The sequence below is a fragment of the Pholcus phalangioides genome, unplaced genomic scaffold (assembly GCF_987345545.1).
Source record: "Pholcus phalangioides strain wild (caught in Gottingen) unplaced genomic scaffold, Ppha-v1.0 ptg000003l_1, whole genome shotgun sequence".
Classification (NCBI taxonomy): Eukaryota; Metazoa; Arthropoda; class Arachnida; order Araneae; family Pholcidae; genus Pholcus; species Pholcus phalangioides.
In genome coordinates this window covers 58,263,813-58,291,382 of record NW_028301596.1, presented here as the reverse complement: position 1 = coordinate 58,291,382, position 27,570 = coordinate 58,263,813, and the positions used below count along the sequence as shown (strand labels likewise).

The window sequence follows — 27,570 nt, the reverse complement described above, 5'->3', positions numbered from 1 at the left end:
GATTTGTTGTCAAAATCCCCGAATTCGTTACGATGGCCCTTTTTATATACCAAATGCATAGCCTTACTATTGAACCTGGAAAGTATCTCATCTAAATACTCACCAGTACATATTTTCAGTGGACAGAGACCTTTTAACGATTTTTTGTTTGGAATTCTTCTAACATGTTGGAATGTTAATTGCATTTTTAATTTTGTTGCTGTATTTTTGAAATATATGACAACCATATTTTTATGGGCATCTTTTTATCAGCCACCTCGTTGGGAATTTTGTCTGTTGTGGCATTGTATTTGTATTTGTAATTCATTTACTTTTCTATCTAAAGTAGATATTTTCCAAAATTGGTCGGCAGGTCCCCGGAAAATACTCGAAGGGTCACATTTGGCCATCGGTTGGAGACCTCTGCTTTAGGATTTTATCCAACAAATTTGACTAGAAAATAACCGAAGGTGCATAGACATGAAGAAATGAATATAGCTGCAGTTTTTATAGGAAAAGCTATAGAACTAGAATTTAAAATATATAAATTGTATCTAACCCTTTATATGCTGATAGTACTTAAAGTACCAGGTAAGATAATTTGTTTTGAACTAATTGAGTATAAAACTTTTTTGTCTCTAATTAGAACTAAAATGACATGCAACTAATTTACATGATAGCTATTTATTATTACTATTACATTTATGCTTTTATTTTAAATCATTATAATTTTTTCTATTATACTTCTCACAATGGTGGATGTAAAGGGTTAAATGCAACAAAAGAAGTATTAAAAATTAGTTCAAGTTAAGTATTCCAAGGTAACCCAAGGAAAATTTCAAGTTTTATACTGTTTCAAGGAACACGATGCTCTATTATTTGTGAAAAATGTTAATAGCTTTTTATGGTGCTCGGTATGATTGAGCTATTGGTACGATTTATCAAGAGAATGCATAGATTATAATTACTAAATATAATCACCAAGCTTGAAACGTCGAGAAGAAACACTGCAAAAACAATAACACAATTTTTTTACTTCATGTGCCTACTTGCAAAATCTGTTAATGTCACAGACAAAGAGCTGAAACCACGTTCATTTGTAAGGATATGTATTTCTAATCTTTTGCACTCCACAAACATCAGTTACAATGTCAAAACTATTTCAAGTTTCTCGAGGGGTACTATGGTCAAGGTACAATAGTTCCCCCATATGGACATACGGTAGAAGCCCGTTATAACGAGAATCTCGATACAACGAATGATTTGCGGTTGATTGCCAAAGAGCTACTGTTATAAAAAATATCTGCTTATAATAAGTCCGTTATAACGACAATTTTTTCGTGATTGTGAGCTGTCGTTATAACAAACTTCTACTGTTTTTGAATTAGTATTATCATCATCAGCTTCCCCAGCCCCTCATATCTATCTCCTCCCATGCGGTGGAATGGTCGACTGAGAAGAAAACCTCAATTAATTTATTGCTTGTTACGTTCAATGTTCCTCATGTAAAGTATCATTACATGCCTTTTTTGTTTTTTTTCCTGTCTCGCTTGTTGTAAAACATGCATGTTCTGGCGGAATACATACACGTTCCAATTTAAAAAAAAATAGAGTGAAAGAAATCGACTCAAAAAGAAAAAGTGAAAGAGGATGGCTGGTTTTCCCACTGCACCATCTGATTTCTTCTTTCCTTCAATATTTCTATTCCTCGACTAGTTTTCAGCACATGGTTATTAGACAGAAGAGAACGTATTATAAGCGTGCGTATCCAACCAACCAACCGACTCTCCGCCGGTTGTCGGACGTATTAAAGCGTCACTTCGTAGTTAGTACGTGGTGTGGCTGCTGCTGCTCTTATTCTAGTTACTACGTAACGTGGGACGACAGCTGCTGCGTGAAATCTTCCCTTGTGTACGGAGACTTGTTTGTGTTCTGTCATCTGGACATGTGTGGCACGAATCGAACCGAGGATTAATAAACGAGTCTCCTTTCAGTTTCGATATTTGTCGCGTCAGTTTCGTGGTGCTTCCGTATTGTGCGTGTGCGCTATAAGTGATGCTGATTTGATTATTTTTTCGATGTTTGTTTGTTACCGGATATTTACCGATTAGATATCTCTTCTTTTTCGCAAAATACGCAAACGTGAGTATTAATTTGTTGTCCATATATTTAAGGTATCCGACTACCTTTCTTGTCACTTTTCCTTAAAATTATAGTGGAATGAAAAAGTGAATAACACTTTTTTAAAGTTCAAACACTTTTTCAACGTCATTTTCTGTGAAAAAGTTATTTTCATGTCAAATTTTAAGCAAAATTCATGTGATATTCCAAACACGATTGCAAGAAATTGTATGAATGGAATGTTTTATTGTTCTCATAGTACATTCAACTGGTAATGGTGCAGCTTATGAAACAAAAGGTAAAATATTGTATGATATGCTCATAATTTATACTCAAATCTCTTAATGTACGTGTGAATTTTTTGAAATTTCGTCTATAAAACACTGTAATTAGAAAAATATATGTGATAGACCTTAGATTTTGATTAGTAACCTGAACAATATATAACAAAATATAATATTAAAATTCCGCAATGATGCAATGAATATATTTTTAAATATCATGTTTCAAGTTCAAGTAAAATGTCAAAAATAGTATTATTCATTAAACGCATTTAACGTTCTTATTCACGAATTACTTGTATGTAAAAGCGCAACACTAAAGTGGACGTAACTTAGATTCTCAGCGTCATATAAACAAATCAAGGCCTGTGTTTTAGAATCACAAAGAAAATAGGGCTTTCATAAAAAATAAATTTGATACTTTCTTCCAAAATGACTTTTTCAACGTTATCGGATGCCTTATAAAACCCGACTCTAGCCATGTTTTGAATGCTATTTTTTTTCTCAAAAATTTACAGTCAGACTCGGTTATACAAAATTGCGAAGGCCACAATAGACAAAATGCCCAACAAAGTGGCTGAAAAAAGATGCCCATAAAAAATATGGATGTTGCATATACATATATATCTAAACCATAGCTAAAATACAGTAACCCAATAAGAGCAATAAATAACCAATAATTACGATAAAATATAAATATACAAAAAACGACACTTAGAATAATAACCTTAATAAATAACGAAATTTCGGCATTAATAACTGGGTCATTGATAATACCCAGGTTTACTTTTTTGCAGTCGAATCCCGTTATAACGAACTGCAAGATAGCGAACTGCAGATGGTTCTTACATTGTTCCTATGTAAATTTATCTGGAGTATTAGAAAACTTTTCGTTAAAACGAGATTTTCGCTATAACGGCATTCGTTAAAACGGGATTCAACTGCAATTTAAATACAATAACTATGCTATTCGTGGAGTAATTGTTTTTTGTTAACCTTCGCAGCGGCATGGCCGAGCGAAAGTTAATATAAAATAACTAAATAACACTCTTCTCTTTAAAAGCTTTTCATTCATTCACATATATTTGCGAATGAAAGGTTGGCACTTACAGGCACAGATGAAAAAAGATGCACAAAAAAAAAAAGAAAAAACTAATAAACTGACAAAAGAATGAAACGAAATGAACAAGTTAGTAAAATATACAAAAAAATAAGAAAAATATCTTCTAAAGCAATTAAAAGAGCTAATATATATAAAGCTAATATTACGTAAAACACTACAATGATAAGTTGAAACCACAACGACATAACAGCAGCTGGTTCAGAAATGGTGAAAACAGTGCAAATTATTCGTAAAAAAATTGAAAATTTCATTACGATTTCAACATTTAGCATTATTTTAGCATTAACAGCCCAGGTATTTTGTAAAGTGATTTCTCAATGGAATTCTTTTCCCCATATACCCCTTACTATGCAACTGCTAATAATCAAGGTCTAATTCATTAAAAAAATATATGACATGTCATAGAAGGGGATGTGGAGTGATTTCTACTATCACGCGTAAAGGGTTAATATAAATATAGTGAAGCTATAAACATTCCCTCAACCTTTAGTAAACTTCTTAAATCTTTGACGTCTAAATGGATGATGACCAGCGGTTCTTTTCTTTTTTCTTTTTGAAATTCTGATATATCCCCTGAAATAGGTTCTGCAGAAGAAAGTCCAGAAACATCTTTAAACAAAGTTTAAAGAGATCATGCAGTAAAAGCAGAGTTAATAATACCGATCCCTAATAAATAATATAGATCCTTAAACAATAATTTCAATTTGTTGTGGTTACCATAAACAAAAAACTTGAGAGAAATATATCACTAGGTATTCATAGTGGCTTCTAGAAAAGTTCCTACGCATAATAGATGGATAATTATGCGATGAATTCTTTTTTTACTGTTATAGTTTAGCAATAGGACTGACGAAAATTTCGTCTATGCCTGGACCACTGACAAAGAATTTTGAAAAACACCTCAGGAGCCGAAGATAGAATGCTGGAAAATGTGTCGTAGTATCAGACGTCCTTGCATTTCGTTAAAAGTGAAGTTCATTAGCACTTTTCTCTACTGGAATCAGCTGGAACGTTGCGAATTGACACTATTTCCGAGTTGAGATTACATTAGGGGGTCTTCATTTATCAGTGAACAATAAAATAAGTTTATTTCTTTTTTTAAGCATTACAAAAGCCTAAATTTACGTTGATTTTTTTTTTCATTTCGAAAGTGTATGTATTCAGAATGTAAAAACATGGATTCCTCAAGGGTGGGTCTGACAAGTTTACAGCCCGGGGGTCCGGGACAATTCTTACCGATTTTAGTTTTTCATGCTATAAATTCTCTGAAGATGGGCTTCTCACACATTAGAGCGTGGGAGCCTTGCTGCAGGCTGTAGGAAGATATGCGTACAGTGTACATGAATTTTATGTTTCCTGCAATTAATCTAGCTATTATAAAATTTATCTTAAAATAAATGCAATATTTATATCATTGGACTTCATTTTTTCTGTAATAAATTTTTGAACCGCACAGTTCATAACAAACATTACGAAGTGCCGGCCTGAGGTCAGACGAGATCAGAAAAATATGAATACGAAAATATCGCTATTCCTTTAAAAAACTCTGCAATTAAGACTACGACGAATCTTTGACGATGCCAATTTGGAAAACGGAAGTAAATATTTGTTATTTAAAGACTGAATGAAAATTGATCTAATACAAGGAACTAGACCAACACAACACAAATATACAAAAAATTACTTTTTGGAAGTTTTTTTTTAGTTTTGATTATAACTGATTTTTATATTATCGGTGCTGATTTTAAAAATGCCGTCCATTTTCCCCCATTTGTTGAAGGGTTTTTAACAAAATGATTTCATACTTTGGTGTCAAATTCAAATATTTTGAAATTTTTATTTATTTTTTTTCTCCTCACAAATACATCACATTTATATCCTAGCTCTATCATTATAATTATAGGCCCTAAAATCAATGAAATATCTTTGGCAATGATTCAATATATTTATTCATACGCTCAGTTGCAATGTGATTTGTATGCTGCTTGTGTATTAGGCCTACCCCATTGTAATTTTATTTTAAATTTATCGCAAAAAGTAGGGACCGTCTAACAAACCCAATGTGAGATTTGGAATCAACGCCCCAAAATCACCATAAAATCAGTGAATTATATTTAGAAATGATTAACTGTAGTGATTATTGTAATAACGCACAGTATCAATGCGGTTTTTATGCTACTCATGCATTATTTTGAAATTTAATTTTCACCTTTCAAAAGGCACATGCAACAATATTTTTTTTCAATCAGTGACATCGAGAGTTTCTTCTGATTTGTCCTATGCTCCTCAATCAGCTAAATTATGAATCTATTCGAACTTGCGCATTGCAACATTTTATTATTTGTACTCATCTGAAAATCATTCACAATGTATATTTCATATAGTTGCACTCCTTGCTGTTGCCAAAAATACTTCAAATTTTGTTTTGACACTTGATTTCTCTTTTGATATTAACCAATAAAAGAAAAAAGGAATTAATTTTTAATTTTTTTTTCTTTTCACAAAAATAATGTTTTTTTTTAAATCTTTCCGTTTTAGTTTGTTGATATTTTTTTCACTAACAAGTAACTGTGTTCATTATAAACTTGCAATGTGCCAACCAGTATGAGTCTCTTGACTCCTTGGCTGATTTTTTTTTTGTCTCATCTTGTATTTTGTATTTATGTAAGAAATTAAAACAATGAAGTGAGTTAAACTTTATCTCAAAAAAGACGCGATGAAATATTTTAATTATTTTTAAGAGAGCTTTTTCATCACAGACCTGCGTAATAAACCATATAATTCGTTCAAAAAAAAAAGCTTGTTTTTGTGAGTGCGCAAATAAAAGATAAACGGGATATTTCGAACAGAAATGTGTGTTATGGAGCATCTCCATCGTCTACTTTCATGTAATAGAGAAAGGAACAGTTCTTTGGAATAAATAATATAAAGGCTCATTCTTCCGTTATTTTCTTATCTTGATGCTGTGCGCTACAGTATCTTCTGTTTTATTTTTTGGAGTTTTCAAAAAGTTCAAGAAGGAGAAAACGTCAGTAGCAATGAGAACTCACTCTCGCAAAGGAAAAGGCAATTTCACTTCTTTCTCCCCTTAAAACAGCTTCAAAGGGACAATTTTTTTCTTTTCTTCTTTGCACATTTCACTTCATGTTTTCCATGCGTTTTTTCCTTCCGAGTTTCAGGAATAGAAACTGTCTTTTTCGAAATTGAATGGGCATTTTACACAACTTTATACTCTTTTGTAATTCGCTGTTGGCGTATTTCAGTTGTTGCAGAATTCTTAATGTCCCCCACAGGAATCTTCCACGTACAGTAAAACCTCGATAAGTCGTTAGTCACATTGTCGAAAAATTATGGCAGCTTAAGCGAATTGCCGTCAGTTTCAATATGCAATATTGTGAAAATCGTATCAGTTTAAAAATGTTATAACATTTATTAAAATCACAATGTTAACATACAAAGTTTATAGATTACAAAAACACTGGAATTTTTTTACTTTTTTGAGCTTTTAGTATTTATTTTATTATGGTAAAATACACTAGTACACTTATTGTTTTTCAACATATGGCAATACTGTTATATCAAAAAAGCTCTTCCATTTTTAAAGGTAGAAACAACCTGTTCCTCTCTCTCAAACTTTGCCAAGTGACGAGCTCACGAGGATTTATCTATGAAAACTGGACGGGACCATAGAAAATCGACAACTTAGCCGGAGTGACGACTTAACGAGGTTTTACTGTATTTTCACATTCAATTTCTGTTTGATATGTTTTATATCAGACAGAAATTGAATTTGGCAAATGTTAATTTGTAAGATTTTTTTTCACTCATCAAATCACGCTGATTAATCGAAATTGGGCTACATCGCTTTGTTTCCCATTTGTCGATTTCAAATTACGAGTAAGTTCATAATTCCTTCTCTGTTTTTCCCGATGTCAGGCAACAATAGCTTCCTCAGCAGAGGTAATTATCTCAACAACAGTTATTCAATCATCGAAGCATCATTTCATGGAGATGATAAAAAAATAATTTAATTTAAAAACGCAGAGATTACATGCTCGATAATTTTTCTTTTCAACAAACTGTAGAATCACCATATTGATTTCATATCCATTCTTAACGAAATGTGTTTTGATATTAAGTGCTACAATAAAAAATCAAATTGTTATTTACCGTCAGGTCATCCAATACTGGTATTCGTAAATACTATGCTGGAATTTTTATAATGAGCTTCCTCGGCATCTGGATATTTTTTATTCGTCTATCACCGACTTTAAAAAGTTTTTGTTGTGATTGCGTTATTTATATCGATATGAAGAGTTTTTGCATTCTGTGTAATTTTTGTTACTTTATTGTATTTTGTGCATTTTATTATTTATCATATATAATTCATAATCTGTGCTAATTTTTATTTTTACTACAAGCTGTAATTGGATTTCAACATGTTGCTTAGTGTTTTAAATAAGTAAATAAATAAATAATACAAATACAAGTATTCATACAAAGGCCACAACAGATAAATTGCCCAATAAGGTAGATGCAAAATTTAGGCATTTAATTTACCAAAAAAAACATTAACTGAGCAAAGAATAGCTTCTGTATACAAAAGCCCTATTTTGGCATCATTGATCTTCAGATCGTATCTTGTAGTTCCAACCTATATTCTCTGTATTTCTTTCTTATTATTCTAATCCTCATATCAGTGATTTTAGAAGATAAAGCGCACACACAAGACTGAAAACGATTGAAAAATTATATAATACAAAAATACAGAAGACCGGATAAAATATAACAATCGCAATGCAGTGTAGATGAAGTGGAATTACACTCATGTCCATAAATTGAGGATAACGCCAGCTCCGGCAAATAAAGGTTCAGAAACAAAACAAACGTTACTTATTGATAAAGTCCATTTATTAAACAAAAGATAAAGAACAAAAACGATGGTGTATGTATGATACCATTCATAAAAACTACGATTTTTGCTCCCTAGAGCAATTGTAAAAAATATCTCCTTTACAAAAACTTACTATTACATGGTTGGTATGATGGTTAATACATTGTATGATGTCTCCCATGCGATGAAATACAGTCCGTACAACGCCTAGGCATGCTGAGTATCAAATTATCGATCTGATCTTGGGGAAGATCACTCCACTCAGCAAGCAATGCTCTCCGAAGTTCCAGTACACATGTAGGAGGTGGTTGATGGGCTGCAACTCGTCGGCCAAGCATGTCCCACACATGCTCTATCGGATTCAAGTAATGCTGGCCATTCCATACGGGTTATATCCTCAGATTCAAGGCATTCGTTTACGATGTTTGCTCGGTGAGGACGGGCGTTGTCATCCATAAACACAAATTCTGCGCCCATGGCACCCCTAAACAAACATACATGCTGTTCCAGAATGATGTCCCGATAAATTTGAGCTTTCATGGTTCCGGTTTGAATATGCAGATCTGTTCTGGAACCCAGTATAATTCTACCCCAAACGATCAGTGCTGCACCACCGTAACGGTGTCGTTCAAAGATGTTGTCTTGGTGGTAACGGGTATCTGGCGTTCTCCATATGAAAGTCCGACGTGAATCAGACTGCAAGCTAAACCTGGACTCGTCGGAAAACATCACACAAGCCCACTGTGACGATGTCCACATTGCATGTTCTCTACTCCAGGCTAATCGCTGCCGACAGTGAGTTGAATTGAGCGGAACACATCTGACAGGCCTGCGAGCATATAGACCAATACCTCCCAAGCGTCTGTACACGGTTTGCCTTGAAACTGTGGTACCCGTGGCTGCAGATAGCTGACGAGACAGGTCGGATGCTGTGCTCCGTCTGCTTCTTTTGCCAGTTACTGCCAAATACCGGTCTTCATTCGGCGTTGTTACTCGGGGGCGACCTGTACTGTAACGTCTACTGACATTTCCGTTATCTTGGAATCGTTGCCAAAGCCTAGAGATGACACTTTGGGCAATTCCAAGTTCCTCAGATACTTCCATCTGAGTACGCCCACAGTCCAGGCGGCCGATAATTCTACCAGGTAAAAAATCATCCACATGCGTCCTCTGTGTCATAACTATTCGCTTATGACACTGAGCGCCTCACAGAACTCTTGTGAACAATTTTACTTCTTTGCCACCATTCCTTATATGCCCGTCTCTTACACTCTCGTTATTGTGACGTACTATCGGCATCATCTGGTGGCTTCCTGAAATTTGCATATCATTCTTGCAGATGTGTGTGATAATTCTACAGATGTAATTTCTACTTTAGATTTCGATTTCCATGTGATTCTCAATTATCCTTAATTTATGGACATGAGTGTAAGAAAAACAAGCGCAGGACATTCCGCGACATGTAGGAATTCAACAGAATCTTTCCATAATGTCGAAATTAAGTGTTACAATATTTGACTGTTAATCGAAGCAACCTCCTCGTTAAACATTAAGGTATCGTGTTAATTGTGTATTTCTCTGAATAGTATACTAGTACTGGGAATATATGAGATGTCGTGTAAGTACTTATGGACGACTTCGTAACAAAGTTCGACTGTATTCCGTTCTGTTTCTCTTCATTGAGGTCGTAATACTGTACATACAGCTTTCAGCATGGCTGAGGTCTTCTTCGACTACCTGCTTATATATCTCTCCACTGAGACGGATAGATACACGCAAAACAGCCTACTGAATTGTTGCTTCTGAATTTGAAGACAGATTGCAGCACTTTTCTCTCTTTCTCTCTCTTAAACACAAACCCTAAATGACAAATCAATTTAATAAACAAAAATGATAAATCAAAATTTACTGCCATATTATTCTTGAGGAGCTAAAACGACAGTGGCAAAAGAAATTGAGGGATCACCAGGAAACACGAGAAAAGACTAGCGAGTAACGGGTCTACTTTATGAAATTCCGTCCATAGTTTGAAAAAAGTGGGTGGAGAAGTTTGTATTGTGTGCCACTAGAACGAATATAAAGATGCTATACAAATATAGTCCTCCTACCACGAGATGAGATTTGGCTATGGCACGTCATGTCACGTCAAACGATTCTATTTTATCCTAGAAGGACATGCCAATCGTGAAAGCTCAGTCACTGATGAACTTTTCTCGATGTGCAATCGTTTTACCAAAAAAAAAAATTGAATAAAATCATCCGACGTGACGTGACATGATGCAGCGAAAATTCATCTCGTGGTCGGAGGACTATACAAAGGTCACAACAGAAAAAATGACCAACGAGGTGGCTGAAAAAAGATGCCACTAAAAAAAAAAGGATGTCGAATACATATCTAAATGATATCAAAAATACAGCAACCCAGTAAGAGTAAGAAAAATACCAATAATTATGAAATATATATATACACACACATAACTATGCCCATAAATATTTTTGGTTGTCTCATCTAAATATGGGTAGCTTCTCGATGTATCCCAATGTGTTTACTGTATCTCTTTTTAAACGTGTCAATTGTGTTAGAATTGACACGACCCTCTGAGGTTAGCTATTCCATTTATTACCCTATTACAGTAAAACTGTCTGTGACTCCACAACCTGGAGTTATCCCTCACCAATCGATACTTGGGTCTCCTTGTCGAAGCAGTTGATTGACGATGTATTGATAACTCATGGTCCATTTTATCCATCCCGTTGAAAATTTCAAACACTTTAATGACAACACCTACACCTTCGCTTTTGCAATATAAACATTTTCAAACCATTGGGTCTCTCTTTATAGGTTAAGCCCCGTGTGCCAACAAGGCCACGCGTTGCTTTTCTCTGCATCCCCTCGACCAAGTCAATGTTCCTTTGTAAGTATGGTCTCCAAAACCTGACGGCATACTCTATCTAATCCAGGACGAACTAAGCCCCGGAAAAGTGGAAGGATAACTTTCAGATAACGCGAAGAAACACCTTTCTGAGAATGAAGCCGAGCATTCTGTACGGTTTTTTATTACAATTGCTGAACAATTAAAAAAAAAAACCTGAGCCGCTCGTCAATAAGGTTTCCCAAATGGGTGATCCTAGTTGCATCCGGAATGACGCCACCATTCAACTCATAAGTGAAACGTGGGTTGTTCGAACCAAAATGAGCGACCATGCACTCGTCAACGGCAAGTCATGCTCCAATCGTCAGCTCATGCTGCAATAATATTCAAGTTTGTGAGGAGCCTCTCGCTTTGATTTCAGACTACTTCCCTAAGCTTCACCTCATCTACGAATTCGCTAACAATCCCATCGATACTCTAATCAAGCTGATCGATAAAAGGTGAAAAAAGAATATGACAAAGGGCACTTCTTTGAGGGACTCCACTTTTAACATTTGTCTAATCAGAAAACTCCCCGTTCACCATAACCCGCTGTGACCTATCTTGCAACCACGATTCTATACAATCAAACAACTTGCCCCCCCCCCCCCAAATCTCATGTAAACGCTTCAGCAGTTCATCATGTCGGACCCTATTCTGAATTCTAATATCCTTCTTTTTTTTAATTTTGATCTTTTTTAAATCTTTCAGTAGAAAAAGAGATTTCAACGAAAAAAAATTACCTCTTACTGAAAATGCAGAAATATGCTAAATAGCGCCTTAAAATCATTAAAATATGCTCTCACGTAAAAATAGTGAAATATGCAAAGTCATAGAAATCCTATTCCTATTTATTTCATTGGTTGTTATTCTTATACTGCTACTATTAGTTCATTATTTTTGGGAGTGTGCTATAGAATAGCCTTTTCTTCTTTTAAATAGTATCTGGGGGTGGGGGGAGGCAGTGTCCCCGCTGAGTCGAGCAAAACAAACACGGTCGTCACATCCTTTTCCGGAAGCAACTTAAGCGCTTTTCAGACCTCAATATCTCCGCATTGAAGCTGCTCAGAGACTTGAAACTTGGCATATCTAGAGCTTTTACAAAACCTTTTAATTTCACTTTTTATCAGTTGTAGTTCTTGAGAAATTCGAACTTAAAGTTTCGTTATTTTGGCACTGACTGACTGACTCAGCGATCATCAAAAATCCTAGGCAGTTCTAGCATCCCTAGAAACATGAAATGTGGTATTAAGGTAGTGTTTAGGATAAAATGCGAGGAAAAATTAAAAAATCCGGAAAATTCCTTTCAGGTTTGGAAATACGGAAAAATTCGGATATTACCAATTGTCGCCAATAAACGATTGCAAGATTGCCAAGTATAGGTGAAATTGTTCAAAATTTGCCGAAGACCGGAAAAAAAATTGTTTTTACATACATCGACAGTGGTGTTGGTCTAGTGCTGTGTCAGTATATAAATTCAGTGTTAATTTCGAAAACAAAAATTACATTTATTATAGCACTATTATGATTGCTATATTTTCCTAAAATCACCCATTTCCGATTGAAAAAACGATCTAATTTTGTATCATGGACAGATGAATCCAAAAAACATACATGAAATATTTTTTCCTTATGAATTTCTCGTATGATATCATCTCTAAAGAAGAGGATCAGAAGGGTAAAAATAATGAAAACAAATCTGAATTCGGCCTGTAAAATGTTAAACTGTACGTATTTGTTATACACGACAAAAACATGAGACGAACATACACAAATGTTTGAAACAGTTATAATAATGCAATAATAACTTATGCATATTACCTTTGTCCACGACTTTAGTAAATATTACCAATTCAACTGAATACAATGAGAAACGTCGGTGGCATATTTACAGGTGGGCGTAGCGGGTTATAGCCCAGGGCAGAAATTTCAGAGGGTCGGCAGATTTGAGGAATGAGTGTCCAAGAAAATTAGTTGAATAGGAGAAGGGCGGAAAAATGTGCATGCTCAATAAATCCGCATCTGCCAAGACAGCTAGGGACTAGATCAGTGAGAGACCAAAAAAGTTACCTAGAGAGTTTGCAAGCAAAAGATTGACTTGGAGCTTGGGCAAGCATGTGAATGACTAAAGAAATGATCTACAGAACGAAGGACCTGGCCAGTGAATGACCTAGAGCATAAGCAAGCATGTGAATGACCAAAATCGTGACCCAGAGCAGTGGTTTCAACATTTGGAAGCCCGCGGCCCGGTAAATCTCTTTTGTGTAAGTGATGCAGTGTGTCGGCCATACACACAACTAACGAGAAATTAATGAGAAAAATGAAACTGTGAATTACTTACGGCTCGGTATGACTAGTGTTAGGGCCCGGTACTGACCCGGTAGTGACCCGGCGACTGAGAAACACTGACCTAGAGATTGTGAAAACATTTGAATAAACAAAAGAGTGATCTACAGCATGTGTAAAAGTATAAATGATCAAAAGAGTGACCTAGAGAGTGTGAAAGCATGTGAATGACCAAAAGAGTGATCCATAGCATGTGTAAAAGTTTAAATTATCAAAAGAGTGATCCATAGCATGTGTAAAAGTTTAAATTATCAAAAGAGTGATCCATAGCATGTGTAAAAGTTTAAATTATCACAAGAGTGATCCATAGCATGTGTAAAAGTTTAAATTATCAAAAGAGTGATCCATAATGCAAGGAACCATGGCAGTGAGCAACCAAAACAGTGACTTAGAGCGTGTGTATGTGAGTGACCAAAACAGTGTGCAAGCATTTGAGTAATCAAAACAATGCGAAAGCATGTGAGTGACCAAAACAATGTGTATGCAAGCACGTGGGTGAGTGCTAAGAGTGACTAAGAGAGAGTATGGACATGGGAGTGACCAAAAGAGTGACTTAGAGACACAGTTGCACTTGCAGGAGTGGGGGGGGGGTAAGCGGGTTTTCGGACAGGGTGGCGAATTCGAGGGAAGAGTAGTCAAGGAAATTAGACTAGAATGAGAGAAAAGCGGCAAAATTCGTGTAGCCCACAGGCAGCACAACCATAAATGCGCCGCTGGAGAAACCTGAACACATTAAAAAGTAGGGTAGGGACAGAAAAATTACTCGAATATACTTTAGAATGCGGATCATGCGGACACCATGTGGTCAGCCGCTATGGTGGTCGAGTAATCATAGTGACGGACTTGCATCGCGAACCCAGGTTCGAACCCCACCGTCACCATAGTGGTGGTCGGCTGAAATTTTGTTTTCTGTGGTTTCCAACTTCGAGGCGCGAATGCGAGCCGATGTCCCCGTTAAAAAGTCTCGCACGAGAGAGCAACAGGCCTACAACGTTACAACTATTCAATCATTACATTTCACTCATAGTTAGCAAAATGGATAACAGATGAAAGCAGTGCACATAACAAGCTTTACACAGAAACAAACTTCACGTCAGGTTCGCTACACATACAACACATTCCAATATGTATCAATTCGTTAGAAGTTCCACAGAGGGATATGGGCAAGGTGCATGTTTGGTTCAGTAGTAGTGGTCACCATAGTTGAAAGGCCTTTCAGCTCGTGTATTTTACATTGTATGGTGAAACAATGGACAAAATATAATTTAAAAAATAAATAAAACGGGTCCCAAAAAGTACGCAACGTGAAAAAAAAAGAAGAAAAAAAGAGAGAACTGCGGCTCTTACAAAAAGAAGTGAAATCCCATCAAAAACATTTCATGTAAAAACTGAAGCCAAGTCTCGAGGTTTTTTAGCCGTAAAAAGTTGTGATATCTGAAGTAGAGACTCTAATGCTGTTATTAACTGTGACACTTCAATTCACAAATCATCCCAAGACTGCACTTTCAGTTGAAGAACATTTTGGGATTTAGCAATTACGTAGCACGAGTGGTTAAGTTTTATTATTCACGCCATTAATCAAATTCCACCAAATACTGATTATGTAAGGGTACTTTAGCGTTGACTTAATTCTACATGGCATAGTAAGATGTAATATGTGCTGTGTAATTGCCAAGTCCCAAAATGTTCTTCAACTAAAGGTGTACAGGCTTGGGGTGATTTGTGAATCGAAGTGTCACAGTTAATAACAGCATTAGACTTGGCTCTACATCAGATAACACAATTTTTTACTGCTAAGGAATCTCGAGACCTGGCTTCAGTTTTTACATGAAATGTTTTTGATGGGATTTTATTTGTCTATGAGACATGCTTTCAACAGTTACTGCTTTTTTTCCTTTTCTTCTTTTGAATTTCGAAAAATTAAAAAGTTTTTGGCTTGTCCACGCTAATCTCACGTAGATAGTTTCCCGATTGAAAAACTGAAATTTGGTACAGATGTGTTGTAGGAAAACATATTCTTTCGAAATATCTCTATATTTGTCTGCAGAACACGGAAGCAGCGTGGAAAAGCGCATCGAATTGTTGGGTTGTGGGGGGGGGGGATAAAATCCTTAGATTCGTGGTTACCAAATCCGGGAGAAATTGAGTGCCATGATATCAATAATTCAAGTTCGAGCAACTTCTGTGATTGAATGATACTCATTCCTTTACCGTTTTGTATTTTGGAAAGCTCACGTGTTCTTTCCTCGTCTCTCCTTAGGGAACGGACGGGCTCCCCTACACTCTGCCTCTTCAACGCGCACCAGGAGGAGTAGGATAAAATCTTCAAAAAGGAGCGTGCTTGCTGGTTTGTTTCTGCGTATAAGAGCCACGGCCGCAAGAAAGCCATGGTTCAATCCATAGAGATTACACAACAACGACGAGAGGAACAATCACCTACAAAATCGAAAATTCCGATCGTCGCTTTTCAGAGACGAAATGTGGACCGAAAGGCGAACTCACCAATAAACGAGTTCAATAATGTCGAGCAGCAAAGGTTCCACGGCATCAGCAAAATACCTGCTAGAGTGTCACACGAAAAGATATGTCCTGTACAGGACGCTTACTATGAGGATCCTTCTTCGGATTTCATTCCAACGCTACTGTTACAAGAAAAACACCAGCAGCATGTCTGGCGATTTCCTGTTAGAGCCGACGATCTCAGGTAAGATCTCAAAACCACTTGATAGACGCATCCGATTCTCGGCAGGTAATTTTTGATCAAACGTGAAAACTTTCATATCGACGTCCCAATTTAAAAAGGCAACAACTCAGAAAATTGCATTTTTGCGTTATGCACGCCATGCGAACGGTGGGAAATATCTCTACGTATTTCAAAACAGCAACAACTCCCAACTCCTCTTATATGTTCCCTACTGTAATTAAATCTGAGTTGATTCCCATTCAGTTTCACGCAAAGTGAATCTTTAAAATGCAGATAACTCAAAACATAGAATTTTGAGAGTTGTTGCTTTTTTGAATTAGACCGTCGATATGTAAAGGTGGATTCACATTTACAGATACCCACCGTATCGTGTCAGACACGGCGAACATTCTTTAGCATAAAATCAATGAATGTATTCATATCTATTGTATGAGCTGAGCATACAGGCATATTTATGTTAAAGAACGTTTGCGATGTCTGGCACGACACGGTTCGCGTCTGCAGATGTGAATCCACCTTAAAACGTATCATTTGCGTATCAATTTCTCGACAATTAATAAATTCCTCTTCAACAAGAAATATCATTTACAGGAATATATCACTCAGAGCAACTGGATGTGGGTCAGTGTTTGAAAAAATGGGAGATATCACATCCCCCTCCCCGGGGAGGGATATTGTGGTTGTAGCTACGAGAACAACTTAGGGCAGGGGTAAAAAAATAATCTAGCAATATAATAATCGTTTCCTTCTATTTTTCAACCCCATCCCCCTCGGTTTCCACTTTTGGCAGATGCTTACAAAGGGAAAAATGCATTCTATTGAAAGAAGGAGCGAGAACAAAAACAAAACATAAAAAAGGGGGTTAAAAATTAAAAAGCCTTCGCATTTTTGTTTTCTTCTAAACACAGAAACTAATTGAATCGTGCTTTCGATCCCTGTTTATAAGAAGGGAGAAAACAATGCTATTAAACAGTGGTGTTAAAATTTAATGATTAAGTCGGAAGTCTTCTTGTAGTTCCCTTTTCACAAACTTTGTGACGGTTTCCGAGTGACCCTCTTGTGTTCCTTCATTGAAGATGTTTTCGATTCGACAATACTGCATCGGGACATCATCACCGCGAACACAATACGTGTCATCTGATACGCATAGTTCCGAAAAACTCCATTTGAAGAAATAACTAATCGATTCTTCCATCCATCGTGATCGACAGATGAACTCGGCGTCCTAGAAATATAAGTTCGTTATTAAAGACGGAGAATATGAAATTTACTTCCTGTGTCCAGGCGAACGAATTGCGTCACAATCAACGATGATTATAAAAATAAATGTCAGGCAGATCGGATACGTGTAGAGATTTATGGAAACGCAAACAAAAGAAACCTAATCATTCCATCAAATCGTGTTAAATGAACAGTAGCGGCCAATAACAATGTATATTGGTACACAACATATACCAGACAAGGTGTGATTAGATTGTTATCAAAGACAAATAATGGATACGATCAACGCTTCCGAACAAAAAGGCTAGTAATACGGCACGGGTTGAAGTGATTCTTGAGGAATATGCCACAAGCGTTTAAGAATGAACGATACCGTGCAGTTAATGTCCACTTCTTTCAGTCCCGGCTCTGTTTCCGTTCTCTATTTCATATCATCCGTTGAGTTGACAATAGCGACTGTTTTAGACGAACTTTTCCTCAAGTACGGAACATTATGCAAGGATATATAGCAGATAACGATAATTGTAGTTTCATCATTGTTTTTAGATATCAGCAGAGCATTTGATACCGTGAATCATAGTATTCTCCTAACTAAACTAGAATATGCAGGAATTCGGGGGTTTGCCACTTAAATTTTTCAAAACATATCTTACTAACAGAGTTCAAAGTGTGAAAGTAAATTCTGTTTTGAGTTCTAAAAGACAAATTACATCTGGTGAACCCCAAAGATCAGTACTTGGACCTATTTTATTACTAATATAATTTGAAAGGAAAAATCACTACCTTTGCTGATGATTTAGCTCTTTGTTACTCTGAAAGCTCTTCAATCAACTTGAGGCCAAATATAAAACTCGTTTCCAAAAATTTTTCCTTTATTTTACGAATTTAGCTCATGTCGTTTTAGCGGTTTCCGATCATCATGGCTGGTAATTTTTTCCGAACCAAGTTGCTGAACATTAAGTCGAACACAAAAAAAAAATAATTAAATTCTAACATACAAAAAGTGCTGTTTTCAAAGGAAGAAGTGCTCATTTTTGTTATGGCGAGTTGTCATAAAATCTGGGATTATCTTTCGGACTTTGTGCCCCACAATTCCTTATACGTTGCTCAGCAGACAGAATGTTACCATGACTGTTATGTCACCATCGCCTAAATTCAGAAACGTCAGAGAATTTTACAAATTTTATATTCAAACATTTACTGTTTAACAAATTGGTTAGCAATCAGTAGCCCTGGATAACGAAGATTTAAGAAAATCGGTCGAGAGAAGCAACATTTGACTGCTTGTGAGAGAATTCTCCCCATATCTCAAACAAAATATAATATATTTGCTCATACTGAAATTCTCATTTTTTACTCTTCGAAAAAACTTTGAATTATCCAAAATATTCGAAAAAAGTTCAAATTAAATTAGAAATACTAATATTGAATTAGAAAGCTCAAGGGGATATGGCAAAAATTGGAATTATCCAAAATTCGAATTAACCAAGTTCCATTGTATATTAGAACACACGTTCATAATTTTGCACATACGCAGTCTCTGCCATTCCTTGCACACGCATAGATAACATTATGAATAAAATTGGCATTGTACAGACGGCCTCACTTAAACGGATTTCAACGGTTCCAGCACTTGATATCCAACTAATCGGGGGTATTCGATTATGCGAGGAGGAATTAAATTGCCGTTTCATACTGTTAGTATAGCTTGTGCAATGTCGTATGTATTTTGCAATATCTTAAACATCAAGTTGTCTCTTGCTGTCATTTTTTTTTTTTTGAAGCAGAAAGTTTTCACAGTTTTCAAAGTGTTTGGGGATTTCCTCTGCTTTTTGCCTAATCATGACAACGCGTTGCCATGCAATGCAAACAATGCAATCGTCGCTGCATTTTTGACTTCTTAAGTGTGAAATCATTGTAATACAGCTTGGTTGACCCGAAAATCTGATTTACTCTTGCGTTTTCTGATCAAAAAAGCCGGTTCTTTCAAAATCTTTTTTCAATTTCATTAGAATTGTTGCTAATGCTTGACATTTGAGATTGCGAAATTCCATACTCTTCTCTCTTCAGCTTCATCTGAGCTTTATTTTTTATTTTTTTTATTGCATCCAAGACCTTTAATCTGTTTCACAAAAAGAAATACTTTCATTTCACGATCATATTTTTTAAAATAATTTTAAGACAATGCATGAAGCCATGGCGTTTGTAGAGAATTTATAAATATATATATTATCACTTCAATGAAAAAGGTTAGCGCTCTCTATGGCCTGAACAGAGAACACAAATAAAATAATTGAATGTACTGAAGACAGGTTGGACACTCCGAACACCAAGACTGGGTTTTTCTTTTAGTTCTCTGAGCAGTCGTGGTTCCCGTTGCGAAAATAATTGTGGGGCCAGGGTCGTCTAAACAGTTTCAGGGATATTGGCATCCAAAAAACCATACACTATTACAAAATAAACATCAGTACAGATAAAATATGAACAGACAATTTAAACACTAAAATTAATGAAAATTCAGGACGGAAAAAAAAATTTAACTAATGAAAGAAATAATTCCAAAACTAATGAAAATAACCTAAATGACCTAATGAAAGAAATACTGTGGAGACTAATGAAAATTTAGAATTGATGAATAAAAAATGAAAAAAAATTATTGAAAGAAAATATATCCAACCTGTATGTATGAAATTCAGAATTATTGGAAGAAATAATTCGGGAATTCATGAAAATTCAGAATTAATGAAAGACATTATTCAGGAATATTAATGAAAATTTAGGACTAGTAAGAAAAATAATTTGAGAATTGACGAAAGCTTTCAATATATAATTTGAGGCCCCCTTTTTTGATTCGGGACTCTGGTTCCCTTTGGTCCCTTGGGTAAAGAAATTCGACTTCCATTATACAATATTCCAGCCAACAAATAAACTCACCTTTTCCCAACTCAAAGATCCTATCTCACCCTCCAAAGAATCTAGTATCTACTTCATCCCATGCAAGAATTGCGAAAAAGGGTATATTGGCCAAACTAGGAGAAATCTGAATATTCGAGTTCTCGAACACCGTAAGCATATTGAGAAGGGACAGGAAAATAGTTCGGCTATTGTCTAACACTGTTGCCAATTTTTACATAATTTTGATTTTGAGAAAGCGCCTGTTTTTAAAAAAAGCAACACATAATTTCGAACTGAATTTTCTCGAGAGATACTTCATCAGAAGATGCCAGGATTTCCTTGTTAATGATGGAAGGAACGCGCCATCTATTTCGTCAACGTGGACAGACTTTATTAACCTCAGTCGAGACAGAATTTTCAACACTTTGCAACAGATGGAGCCCCAATTCGCATCCAAAGACCACTCCGCAAATACAAAGGTGAACACTCCGGACAACCAGACATAAACAAACGCGTCAATTTTTTGTATGAATCAATAATTGATTGCAGGGCCCAGCTTTGCTGGGCGCTCACATCGCGAGCTGTTATTATTGTCAGCTCCATTGCACCTGAACCGCGTTTGATTAAATCAGAAAAAAAAAATGAACGCATTTTTTAGTGAATCAATAAATGATCGCAAAGATGGAAGGGGAGGAAAATAATTTCCGTGCGAATCGGACACGACCTTCGGTACGTGCGTCCAGCACTCTAACCATTGCTCCAAGTGCGGATGTCGACTTCGACTACAATTAAGTATATCTATTGTTAAACGTCGCCAGCGAAAATTTCACTGATGAAATGGTTCATTGCTCATTTTGGCCGATCACGATGCGCTAAATTTCTATAATATAGCTAGGAATGCAGGGTTTATTTATAAGCGTCAGTGTGCGAGCTCACCTATCGCACACCCATAACGGCGGCTCTAGTAACTAGCAAATGGTAACATATTTTCCAAATCTAATAAAAATATTATACATAGTGGTGTTGATGTGCATTTACAGTTATCGTGCGAATGTTCGATTAAACAGAGAAAAGTTGTTTATATTAAGACTAAGCTCGATATCCGTCGAAGAACCGAGTCGCTTTGTTTCCACTCCCGTCGCCATTGGGGATTTATACAGAAGATGTAGATGATACACGTTTTTGAAAAACAATTGTTCAGTACCACGACTCCTTATAAGCCCGAACGCTTCCACTTATAATAATGATCGTGAAAGCTTGAATTCTTTCACTAATGAATTGTCGAGCCTTTTCAGGTACTATGCTAGACTCGTGGCGGCTATGAACGAGCGCAATGCACATTCAGCGACAAGTCGGATGATTTTGAGGTTGTTTTAATGTGGCAACTACGGAGATTCTGATGGCGTCCGATTTCTCTTACCTTAACTCCATATAACGACTCAAAATATTCGGAATGCTGTAAGCAGAAAATGGGCTTTATTGAGGAGAATGTCCCTTCGTCATTACGCGTATTAATCACCCGTCATAGGAGACGTGTTACGCGATATTTAATTGCGTGATTCTCATACGTGAATAAGAAAGGCTCTTTGATGAGCGAAGAATACTCGAAATACGATCGTAGATTTAATCTCTGCGGGAAGACGATCGTCCTTCTGTTTGGGCCACTTAATCTTTGCAGTGCGTATATTAAATCAACAAACATATGGTCTGTGACGGCCTCGAGAATCGACATGCTGTCGCGTTCTCATTTGCATAGTGACCTTCCTACTCCCTCCCTTAGAAGAGTTTCTGTTTGTTTTTCTCTAATCGTGAACTTCCGTTTGCTCTAGAACGTTGTTCCAGGAAGTAAAACATCTTGTGCACAACAATGATACATCATCGCTTCGAAAGAAATCAACGGTTGGGAACAAATATTTTTTGAGGAAACCCCCTCCCCTTGAGTTCTGCAGGAAAAATCTCTTAGTGCCGGCATTACAATGTTAAAGTTTTAGTAAAGTTCTTTTTGTAAAAATGCAACCAATAATCGTATTGGTTACATTCGAGCAACCATAAGCATAACCATTAGGCTTATTTATGGTTATTTTTTTCATGTTTGATAAAAGATATTTTATCAAACTTTCATAGTGTAATCCCGGCCTTAGTGGTAAAAAAAGGAGTGCGAATAAAATAATAAAATTAAATATTGAAATAAGAATAGGGGGGTTGGTATATATATATAAATATATATACACAAAAAAATTGATATACAATGATACCACGCTACAACCATACTCGATATAACGATAAATCCCTCTCTACAACGATTTATTTTTCAAATCTTGTTTGTATTTGCCCTCATCTTAAACAAATCTCGATACAACGATATTCTATATTTTACTATAAAATCCCTCTATAAAGATAATAATATTAACTTCGTCACTTGTTTTCATTCTTCCAAAATTCTTCTAATAACATGGGTGTTTTGCCCCACATGATCGCCGATAACGTTGATAAAACTGTTGGTATCGCCACTTTTCTGTAAGACACAATAGTGCAATGCAGTAAACAGCTTTACAGTGGCAATGCATCTGAATGAATTTCATTAATCAGCGAATTTATTAAACAGTTCATGACACAAATAAATATTTTAAAGCGCGTTTTCTGATGGCAGTAATAACGTAGATTTAGAAAAGATGCCAACTGCACCATAAATTTGGTGACACGTGATGGCAATGTTACCTCTCGATACAACGATAATCCCTCTACAACGATATTGTGTCTTGAAAAAATATCGCATGAAGCGGCAAAAATGAAAAATTCCCAATTGCAGTTGAACTCGATTATAAAGAACGAGACCTTTAATGGGGAAAAATATAAAATGATGCCTTGGTTTTAACGTCAATAATTAGTAGTTCTGACTAATTCTCATAGAGAATAATGTTAACGAACTTTTCTTATAACGTCAATAAAAACGCAACGATGTAGGATGTAACGATACATGTTTGGTTGCAATTGTATATTGTTTATCATAATATGAGACGTTTACAGAACATTTTGTAATTTTGCTCTTGCTGACATTTTTTATTTGCAAAAACCCCTTTTATTTAACGAAGCTTTGCTTTCATTCATAACCCTTTCTAAAATCGGGGATGAAGATAATTTGCATAATTTATAGACCATATTATGGTAATTGTGTGTATAAATATCAATAGTAATCTCACGTATTTGCGATGCTTTGAATGTCGCAGGGCTCCCACTCGTCCTACTTTTCCTACTTTTTGGTAAAATGTCCTACTTTTGTCCTACTTTCTCGGTTTTGTCCTACTTTCTAGTTTTTGTCCTACTTTTCCTACTTTTTTACCAAATACTATCTACAAAATTTGTGTAATTGATTTTAATTGAGCAGGAAATCATTGATATATTGCCAAATATTACAAATGCTGAAGAATGCAATTAATGATTCTGCCAAAGCAGAAATTTTATCATTTTTAAGGTTATTTGTGGGGGGGGGCTGTATGTGGACCATTTGGTTGATTAATTTTTCATTTGCTTAGTTTGAGGGTTTAATAAGTATAGTAGTCATTAAAAATTTCTGTCTGGATGGGAAAAATAATTTTGTATTTATTACTTCTTGGTCTTGGACAGTAACTGACATTCAAAATTACGGTGTAAATAGGTGAAACAACAGTTTGCATTTCAAAGCAGTTGGATACATAGGCCTATTCTAGGTTTGGTGATTCTGATACTACCCAATAGCATTCAGTTGTCTTCTGAATTTTTAAGGCATGAAGAGGCATAAACAATATTTACAATGCTCAGCAAAGAGCTAGAAACGGAAGTGCTTCATTTGTCAAAAATGATTACACTGGCATTGAACAGTAAAATGTGAACAAATCTCTTTAAAAAATGATGGACAACGAAGTAAAACAGGTTCACCTTGCATTATTTACATCGGATCTTGTAATCTACACATTTTGCACTGTGCTTGTGAAAGTGGTCTTGAAGGAGCATCATTCTTAAAAAATGTACGCCTTCAAAATTTGCTGTGCATTGTCGAAGAGAGTTGACAAGCTCTGCACTTAGGAAGACTCCAAAAACAAAATGTAATATATATGAGGAGAGACAGCAAACAATTATCTGTGGTTGCTAATATACTGTTTTGGCCAAAAATTGGTTTTGTAAACAAGTCATTTATCATTTTGCTTTGGCTTGAGTCAATCTTATAGGAAATACAAATACAACGCCACAACAGGAAAAATGCCCAACGAGGTGGCTGAGAAAAAGATGCCCATAAAAATATGGATGTCATATATTTTAAAAATACAGCAACAAAATTAAAAATTCAAATAACAAAAATTGTAAACAATATATACACATGATGAAATATTATACAACACCCATAAAGAATACTTATGGTTGTCTGATTCTAAGTACGGCTAGCTTCTCGATTTACCCCAACATGTTTATCGTACTTCTTTTTAAACGTGTCAATTGTGTTACAATTTACTACCTCCGGAGGTAAGCTATTCCATTTATTAACAACCCTATTAGAGAAAAATTCCCTGCGACACCATAACCTTGCATTGTCCCTCACCAATCGATACTGGTGTCCCCTGGTAAAAGCAGTCTGAAACTTTCCCCTTGTAAAGAAACTGAAATAGTGCTATGAAAAAAAAGGGTAATTCAAAATTAATTTTTTTTTTTTTGGCAAAAAAATTTTTTAGGGATTTTTTTCCATTATGCTATGATTAGGTTGTCTAAGGGGGTTGCCCTCCCCCCTCCTACTTTTTATTCCTGCGTTGTCCTACTTTTTCTCATTTTTTGAGTGGGAGCCCTGATGACGTCTTAGCTCATGGACCTACCCGGGCAAGGCCCCACATGCCGAAGCTGAGCCCCCTAGGCAGGACCCTAGATCAGATTATTGGCTTACTGTAGTGAACTTATTGAGCGAAAAAAATGAAAGTCATTAAAGAGTCGTCTCCGGCCTCGGGTTTGGCTTCTGTTAGCCCCACCCTTGTTGAACCCCGGAAAGGACCTCATGAAATAAGATCTGGTGAAATTTTTGATACTGAATACAAACAATGGGAAGCAGGTATTTCTAGTTAGGCAGAGATCCCCGGAAAAACCACTTTGCCCGGAGGGCCTATGATTCTTTTACGACGGCCTTGGCTGTGTCAACTGTTTTTCAGTGAAATACATTTTGTGTCACTGCAGATTTGCTGTAGCGCTGCATTTCTCGCCTAGGGCTACTTATAAGCAATATTTAGGATTACCGCCGATAATGACACCATTTTCGGCAAGAATCGGCGAGGATTCATATTTATGCGATCGCAGTTTTTCGTATTTTTATTAGTCAAATTTGGTATTTCCCAATATAAACTTCATTCGCAGAATTTTTGCACAGCGTCTCATTAAATTTTTAGTTTAAAAGGTCGTGAAATTATCATCCTTGGTTTCACGACAAAATTTCACGCAATCCTGGATGTCATTACCACTGAGTTTTGTGTCTGAACGAGACCCTGTTTGATTTGGTTCCCCCCTTGTGAATACGCCACTGATCTTTACTTATTAGATTCCCCTAAATTGGCTTTTAGTAGATGTATAGAGCGAAAACTAAAATAATAATAAGACTATTACCAGCTCTGTAATGTATGTTAGAACCTTGTAGGGGGGTCACGCATATAAAAATATAGCAAAAGGTAAAAAAAATAATTTACAACACTGAGCTACTACTACTTAACCGCACATGCACCTCGTACACATTCCTCTGCGGAATTTCTAACGAATTGGTACTTGTCGGCACATGAGTGTTCTAAGTGTGTGGGGCGCCTAACATATTCATGTTGCGCTTGTTTCGTGTTTTTGCTTGTGTAGCCAGGGGCGTACGCAGGATCGGCCTTTGGAGCGGGCACAAAGGACTTGGGGGGCGCAAAACTTTCTTCTCGAGAAAAAAAGTTTGACTTACCACCATTAAAAAAACTTCATATTCACAGAAATTGGGGTTAATATAGCGTATAAAGAGTATTTTCTTTTGGTATTTCAATTTTTCCATCGAAATATTAATTTTTTCTCTAATTTTTGGATGGCACGGGTCCACTGAGCACCCCTTGCGTAAGCCTCGGGCTGCAGCCATCGATATTTTGAAGTGAAGGTGGTAAATGCTTGAATTTTCATGTTATTTAAGTATCGTGCTATAGAAATAGGCGGTTATACAGAGGGAGTCTGGAGGGTGCGACCGCCCGTCCCCGTTCCCCTTAACAATTGCATTACTAGCATAATACAAATACAAATACAACGCCACAACAGGCAAAATGCCCAACGAGGTGGCTGATAAAAAGATGCCCATAAAAATATGGATGTCATGTTTCAAAAATACAGCAACCCCATTAAAAATGCAATTAACACAAATTATAAACATAATAAAATATTATACAATGCCCATAAAGAATACTTATGGTTGTCTTATTCTAAGAATGGATAGCTTCTCGATTTACCCCAACATGTTTATCGTATTTCTTTTTAAACGTGTCAATTGTGTTACAATTTACTACCTCCGGGGGTAAGCTATTCCATTTATTAACAACCCTATTGGAGAAAAATTCCCTGCGACACCATAACCTTGCATTGTCCCTCACCAATCGATACTGGTGTCCCCTTGTAAAAGCAGTCGATTGGCGGTGTACTAAAAGTTCATGGTCCATCCTATCCATCCCATTGAAAATTTTGAACACTTCGATCATATCTCCTCGACACCTGCGTTCATCCAATGTAAACATATTCAAAAAATGAAGTCTCTCTTCATAACTCAAGCCCTGTGTGCCAATAAGGACACGCGTAGCTCTTCTCTGCACCCCTTCAATCAAGTTTATGTCCCTCTGTAGGTATGGTCTAAAAAACCTTACAGCATACTCCAGTCCAGGACGAACTAAGCCTCGAAAAAGCGGAAGAATGACTTTAGGAGAACGCGAAGAGACCTTTTTGAAAATGAGACCAAGCATTCTATTCTCTTTTTTGACAACCGCTGAACAATGTTCAGAAAACCTAAGTCGCTCGTCAATGAGAATTCCCAAATCGGTGACTCTAGTTGCATCCGGGATAGTGACACCATTCAACTC

The 27,570-nt window shown here is 36.2% G+C and overlaps 1 protein-coding gene across 1 annotated transcript in view; it reads left to right on the top strand.

The window, feature by feature from the left end:
• Positions 1-1,861: 1,861 nt before the first annotated feature.
• Positions 1,862-27,570, top strand: part of LOC149089011 (uncharacterized) — a 478,375-nt gene continuing 452,666 nt past the window's right edge. Inside the window, exons 1-2 of the mRNA XM_089251364.1 lie at positions 1,862-2,121; positions 15,917-16,360. Of these exons, the coding sequence (XP_089107490.1) occupies positions 16,044-16,360 (317 nt within the window). The 5' untranslated portion in view covers positions 1,862-2,121; positions 15,917-16,043. The remainder of the gene's footprint in view (positions 2,122-15,916; positions 16,361-27,570) is intronic.